Source organism: Anopheles aquasalis, chromosome 2, assembly GCF_943734665.1.
Source record: "Anopheles aquasalis chromosome 2, idAnoAquaMG_Q_19, whole genome shotgun sequence".
Classification (NCBI taxonomy): Eukaryota; Metazoa; Arthropoda; class Insecta; order Diptera; family Culicidae; genus Anopheles; species Anopheles aquasalis.
Window position 1 is genome coordinate 55,383,147 of NC_064877.1, and position 7,500 is coordinate 55,390,646.

General features: G+C 45.2%; 1 protein-coding gene across 1 annotated transcript in view; it reads right to left on the reverse strand.

The window, feature by feature from the left end:
- Positions 1–7,500, reverse strand: part of LOC126569467 (protein tiptop) — a 208,835-nt gene that overhangs the window by 29,985 nt on the left and 171,350 nt on the right. Inside the window, exon 2 of the mRNA XM_050226564.1 lies at positions 6,707–7,112. Coding sequence (XP_050082521.1) covers positions 6,707–7,112 — 406 coding nt within the window. The remainder of the gene's footprint in view (positions 1–6,706; positions 7,113–7,500) is intronic.

Genomic DNA, 7,500 nt, shown 5'->3' on the forward strand with positions numbered 1-7,500 from the left:
TCTTCCTTGACTACCTGAGTACTTGAGAGAGAGAGGAGGGTATCATCATCATAAATATAAATTTCATTATACGCTGGCCCATCGAAAGCCACGAGAACATCGATTTGGATGCCTTTCTCCTTCTCTCTTCCCGCTTTCCTTTGGCCACGGCCTGTCATCTGCCAGGCGTGCCCGTACTCGCGATCCCATTAGCTCCATCAGCTCACCACCATATGGTTTTCCCAGGAGAAGGCACACTACACAGTGGCCGTGGCCAACATGGTTGCTGATTTTTGCTTCCGCTTGGATTCCGGCCCATCGTGGTGGTGTGCGTGCGTGCGTGCGTACGGGTGTTTGATTGAGAATGTTTAGCACTCAATAACACTGTCAGTCAGTCCGCGTCCGAATCCATCAATCAATCAACCTATCAATCAACTCAAATTGAAAAGCATCACCTTCTTTTCGGTGCCCCGGTTTCGTCCCGATTTCCACGGCCCGGTTGGCGATCCCGCCCGGCCTGATGGACCGGATGAATGGACAGTTTTCGGTGTTCGGTGTCCGGTAGGGCGAGCGCGGGTAGGAGGTGGAACGGTTGTGGATTTTTCGGTATTCGGTGGCCGTTCCCGGGTTCCCTTCCCATACCGCACCCCCCGGGAATGGATGGTGCGCGTGCACGAGTGGGAGTAGATCTGTGTCCTTGTTTTTTGTTTTGTTTGTTGCTACTTTCATTTCCCTTCGCTGGGTTATCACTTGCGAACCAACGAGCTGGCGCTTGCCATAAATCGAGCCGGTTGCGAGTCGATTTTTTTTTCTTTTCTGCCTTTTGCTGCAAGCATTCGTGTTGGCTGGGCTTGTTGTTCCGTTTTGGGGATGTGGGTTTGTAAATGCATTGCCGAAAGGAGTCAACGAGCATTCGTATGCATCCGCGATATGAAATTAACAATGTGATTCAATGAACTATCTTCTTAAATATTCAATAAAACAGATTATAGGCCAATATAAAACATATTTTGCATTGTTCTGTTTGTTAGCTTAAGTTACTTTTATGTTTGGTTATTTATGTGCCTTATATCACTGCCCTTTTTGCTTGTCTTCTAGTCTAATAGTTAATTTAGATATTCTATTGCCATACGCAATCTACAATCTTCCAGCAAACCCATGATATGGGGCCTGTCCAGGATGAAGTATGGATGGCAAAGTCCTACCCCAATTTTCGTTATTTGTGGTTTAATAAACAAACGATTCATCCGTCCTTTCATTAATTTAAAAAAAAATATTTGGTAGAATTCTTTGGTGTTTCATTTCTCTTGTTACATAATGAATTTATAATATGTTCATATTCGTCAACAATTTCATTACTATTCTTAAGTTCATTCATTTGTGAGATTTTTACTATCCGATGATTATTCTTGACAAAACACTTGCAAGCGCAGCTAAATGAAGACCTTACGGCACAAAGGAATGCTATCGGAAGTAAGAAATTTACCAACTGTAGTAAAATATTTACCTTTTGAATCATCTTGCATAAAATAATATGACAAATCTCTAACCCTAGATCAATTTCTGGGGACTGGTGCTAAACAATAAGCCCAACTGCTTGGGGCTGTGTTAATTTTTTTATCATCATTCACTAGCAATTGATCAAGATTTTTAAAGCGTGGACAGGGGGTAATACTTCCTCAACGATAATACTTCCGATTTATTCTTAGTTTTAAACATAATGGTCCATTTTGTCGAGGTGATGTTCAAATATCATAGAAGTTAATATTGGTAAGAGAGTTTTCCAACCAGGCAGTTTTTATAAGCCCTCGTTTTTCAGAAAAGAAGCTTACTGATGTCGAGATTAAATTCATCTTGAGTAAGCCCAATCATTACACACTAAAGCTTAAAGATAATACTGTAGTTGATAGCTAATGGAGTTCGTTAGAAGAATAGCTCAAACCGAATGATATGCATTTTCCATGCCTTTTTCCACTGTTAGTCTGCTATAATGCGTACAAAGTGAAGCCTTGGCTGAAGTGTAAGTGTCAGTAAGAATCATGCACAATCCCTGTCCAGGAACATGATGAATTGTGATGAAAGGGCTGACATCCCCCTGATTGTTTGATCTAAATGGATTAGAGAAAAGAATCCTAACGATGACGCTACAACTCTTGCTGGAATGCAAAACGTGTGTACGTGTGTACGTGTGTGTGGTTAAGGTGTGCGAGGTAAAAGTAAAAATTAGCACCAAACCACCCCACCACTGGTCCCTCTGTCTATTCGTCCTATCGGCTGCTACCCCGGCATCGGTTACCCTCGTTCACGTCGTCGTCATTCGATGAATGCAAAATGAAAAATGATCGACACTGATTTTCATTAGTCAATCAAACAGACAAACCAGAGCCAACCGCTGACACGCACCAAAAAGGGGAAAAAAAGCAAAACAGGAAAAAAAAGGACAACGACGCCAACGACGAGCACGACGAAGCCCATTGACGTTTGGCGAAAAAGAATCATCGGAATTGATGATGTTGCAGGGACGTAGCAGTGAAAGGTGTCCCAAAAATTGTCACTCATCGGGCATCCACTTATCACTGGCCGGTGGAGGGTACGCGGCATATGGCATGACTTGACACATCACGATCATAACGGATCGAAGGATCCGCCATCTCGACTTGGCCGGCCGACAACGGAGAAGTAAGGCCTGGGGGTTCTGGGGGGGAACACGGGGGTCTGGGTCCTGATTTTTCGCCAACAAAACGCACTCTCCCGCTTCAAAAAGGATTTCAATTTTGTTCGGAAAATATTTATCGACGTAGTAATTGATCATCGGCCGCCGGAGCAGACACACACTACATTCGATGGGGAAGCCCGGGAGTGAGAGACTGTTGTCCGGGGACACGCATCGTGGAGTGAGAAAGTCCTTTCATCATCGCCACAGCGCAACAGCGTCTCACAGGACGCCCAGGGAAGCCAAAGAATCCCTTTCGCTGCGAGTGGAAGTCAGGGGATGGCCGCTGGCTTAAGAGCCTCCTTTCAGGTGAAAGATTGTGCCAACTCATCGGCACCACTTCACTTCGCCAGCATCGATCCATCAACACGGCACACCTCATGGGTTCTCCCCCCTTTTCCATGGACTGCCATCTTTCTCCCTCTTTTTGGAGTCTGTCTTAAGGCGAAGGAAATGCCTTTTTCCGTTCTTCGGCAAATCACTTCGGTTTCGGGACCACCGCGACACGTTTGGGTGCCTTTTTTGTGGTTTTTGTCCGTGAACATTGTGAACCTCGGACCGGAAACAGTATTTAACGCTTTGCCTGCACGTCGATGGTCAGTGGAAGTGTTGTGGGTGCCCGAGTCTTGTCGCAACCCACAATCATGCACAATAGATGTCATTAGCTACCGCGAGCGTCCGCAGCTGAGGCCCAACCTGACTGCCAGACTGACCGCATCCGGCTGCAGAGCGAGAACTAGCGTGTAGTGAGTACAATACATGCCAGAATTCGCATCACCTGGGGAAGCAGACTGGAGAGGAGCGGACAGGAGGCGCTTAATGTGTGACAGACAATTGCGACAAATAATCCCAAAAAGTTGGAGCCTACGGCATGCATTCCGGGGTCTCCCAGGGGAGGGGAATGCTGTATGCCAGGAGTGTGTCGTCGTTGCGCTCGATAGTTTTGCGGCAATGTGTCAGCATGTCAGGCCCGCACTCTCAACCCACGGAAAGTGGTTACCAGAAACGCTGCGGAGCGGCCGGGTCCGGAGGGACATTATTTTCCGAAAATTACAATTCATTTTACTGGCCCAGTTTGTTGACCACCAACACTCACACGCTAGGCACACGTACACAATTCGCACACACACCATCGAGGGCTGGGTTGGTTGTAAATTATTTTCATTTCTATGCATCGTGCACCAGTGCCGGGGACACCAGTTGTAGTTGATGGGGGCGCGGGGGGGAGAGGTTGAGTTGTCCAGTGGCGCACGAGCTCATTTCTGCGGTATTTCAATGTCCGTCCGGCCGTCCGGATGCACGTCGTCCTCGGCACACAGTGACAGTGATTGATAGAAGCGGTGTGCATTTGTCATGTGTCATATAATTAGAAAACTCGAAACCTCGCCTGTCACCCACCATCAGAACCATCGAAAAGAGCGCCAGGTGTTCCGGGCGCGGTTCCGGGTTCCGGGGGATCGATTGTGGATTATGGTGCAGTCGCCAGGAGGCCAGTTGTGCGAGCGGGTGACGAGCAATGATTAGAAGGAAGGGACCTGGGCAGTAACGAACAAAGTAGGCTCTGGTACTGCATTTGAGTCACTCAAAGCTGTCAAGTAAATAGTCTTGTTTTGCGAATTATTTGGAACGATGCAACGGGTCCAAGTAACCATTTGAATCAAGTATAGGCATACACCGTGTCCAATATATTCTCATACAAATTCAATCATTTATATTTTCTTAACGGGTGGACCATTTTCTATCATCAGAGTGTTTTTTTTAAAGAGAAACTTATACCAATCAATTAAAAAATATGTTTCGGAATTATCCCCCCTCCCATCCTTTTTTACGAGCTTCAATCGCTTCGAAAGTCCAACGCACGTTGCACGGACGACTTTCATAGACATTTCCTCCCATATTTTTGGGATCGTTGCTTCAAACTGAATAAATTTAGACAATTTTTGTTCATTTAGCATAAATGTATAAACAAACGATAAACTCCAGTAGGTTAAGATATGGTGAACTGGGAGACCTTTCATTCTTTGCTAAAAATCTGGTTAAATTGTCCCTGCACCAGTTTTGAACCAAAATTGTTCCTCCAAGATCGTTCAAACATGCTGGAACACAAAATTTTCGTTCCCGTATAATCTTTCCACGCTAGATTTCACCATTTTCTTCATTAGATATCTTTTATAATACGTCGGGTATTTTTTCCGCCTATTTTAATAAAAATTAGGGGTAATTTGCAGTGCCGGCAAATATTTTAGTTTTTTGTTGGTTAGCTTCCGAAATTTCGTAAACTTACTATTTTTCAAAAGCATTACATTGTAGCTCCTATTTAAAAAAATTATACGTAGTTTATATCAAAACTTTCAAATCTGTAGCCATTTTTCGTATCGAACGTTGTGGATAACGTCGGATACGTTCTCGAACGGTCCTGGTCACTTTTTTATTACAGCTTTCGCCCCGATCTGTTTTTTGTAATTCAAAAAATAAAGTCTCAAGCTATCTTTTAATGGTTCGATATACGAAATCGCGCTTGATTCCAAGATGCTTCAAGGTTTTGAAAAAAGGGCTTGGACATCGTTTTTTATAACACAGACACGCAATTGTTTCCTGGTTATTAAAATTAGAGCCCCAACATAAAACAGACCAATTCAACTGCCAAAATGTTAAGCAAACATTACAATTTAAGAAAACACTACTGATACTTGTACTAGGTGCCATTAGCATACCAAAATCGTGCAGCAAAAAAGTGTATGAGAATATATTGGACACGGTGTAGATAACAGATATACCGACTTCTTGCAGGCCACTAACTGAGGACATTAAGGAGTGTAGTGCCACGATGACAACTTTCAAAGCTAAGAAAATTTTATTGATTGCGAATACATGACTTATGTAACGTAACTACAGATTTTCAGCCACAATAGCAACATTTTTCACGGGTTTTAGGGTTATTTCATTCTCGTTATTCATCGACTCTTTAGAATGCGAATGTCGTCTGTCATAGTTAAAAACAAATAAACTGCAATACCTGGTTTGATGCTATTTCTTCCAACAACATAGGATCAGAAGCAGTATTCTGTATTAGTTGTAGAAAGTTTGCACAAAGACTTAACACACTAAGTTATTAACTTCATGTTGCTTCTTAAGTCGCAGTTTTGGAGCACTCTTCATCTGCAATAGTCGTACAATACATAACAATGTTTTCCATTCTAAAATGGTATCTAATCAATCCTTCCACAAATCATTAAAATCCAACATCCAAACTGGAAGGATCTGGATTGCACAATTTTAAACGACCGTAAATTCAGAGAAACGGCTCACAGTGATGGGCCTCCCATTTCTCAAACTTTCATCACGATAGCTCCATCTTCATTCCATTCGTCGAATGTTTATTTGGCGCAAATAAATCGACCAAGGGTGCAAGGGTGCAGATACGAGTGGCCGTAGACCGGTGAGGCTGACCGGACCAGATTTGCTCAGCCCTCACCATCACCCATCAACAACTCGAGCTCGTTCATTGATCGATCGCTCATTCGTTCGCTCGGAACGAGGTGTGAGTTTGGTGAACGTTTGACGATTGATGCACGAGAGAGAGATGCTCAAGATGCACAACTTTTTGGGAAAATAAAACTCCTCCGGAACCGCTGGCTGACCACCACCGGCCGGGATCTCCGGCATCGGAAGGAGCTGCTGACCCCAAAGGGCAATTGTAGGGAAAAATCAAATAGATGAGTTTCTGGAATGGGAAAAGCCCGGCGTTTCCGATCCGGCACCGGTGGAATGGATGCAATTTGCCATCACTGCTAGCTCCCACAAGTGCAGGATGCAGGGCGGGTCATCGAGACTGTCCGATCGATGACAGTAACCGGTTCGAGATGGATCGAGAAGCGTCTAGCGTTACACGATGGTAGAGCCCAGGTCCAGAGACCAGCTTTTCCTCATGGTTCAGGCACCAACCCCTCCACCCGGGAAGAGCCAAGTGCCAAGTGAAGTGACCCAAATATCAAATAAGGAGCAAAGACTTACCGTGGCCCTTGGTTGAAGGCGGTGGGGGCTGTTGGGTCATGGATCAACATGGTCGGTTGTATGTTCTGCTCCACATCATCATCATCATCATCATCATCAGGAGCAGTTGCAGGAGCAGCAGTATCCTTGGTGCGGTGCGAATCAATCAATGGTGGTCGGTTCGGTTTCCTTTTCGACGATACCGCAAGCTCTGTCGCCGCATTGTGCCTCTTGGTCGCCGACGATCGTGTTCTCATGCGCAACGACTTCGAGGGTGGTGAAGGTGGTCGGTCTCGTGAGGTCGAGACTCCATTCCGGACTCCCGATTGAGGCGATGATGATGATGCTGACGATGACGGACTAAGCGACCTCGATGATAAGATATCTTTTGGGCTCGGCCTCTCAACACTATCGCCTTCGGCTTCATCTGAGAATGGACAAGCAGAACACAGCGTATGTGTTTATGTGTAAGTTGGTGAAGTGCACAATTGCATTCGCGACGAGAAAGAACCCTGAAGTGGGCTGAAGACCCCGAAAAGCGTAAGAAAAACAAAAATCGAATACCAACTTAAACTTGTGTGGACTGGAGTGGCAGACGAATGAAAATTCATTCACTATCCCTATAACGGAAGTGCCCGAGGTTGTGTGGTATTGTTGTTGAGTTTCACCTTTCTGCACCCCGGCTCCAAGGCCACTAGTCTAAGGGATCAGGACATCACATTGCACGGTGATTCCTGGGGCCCCGGGAGCTTCGAAACGCTGGACGCTGAAGTGGATGACTGGTCTCGCAGGAAATAGTTTTCCAGAATAGATGG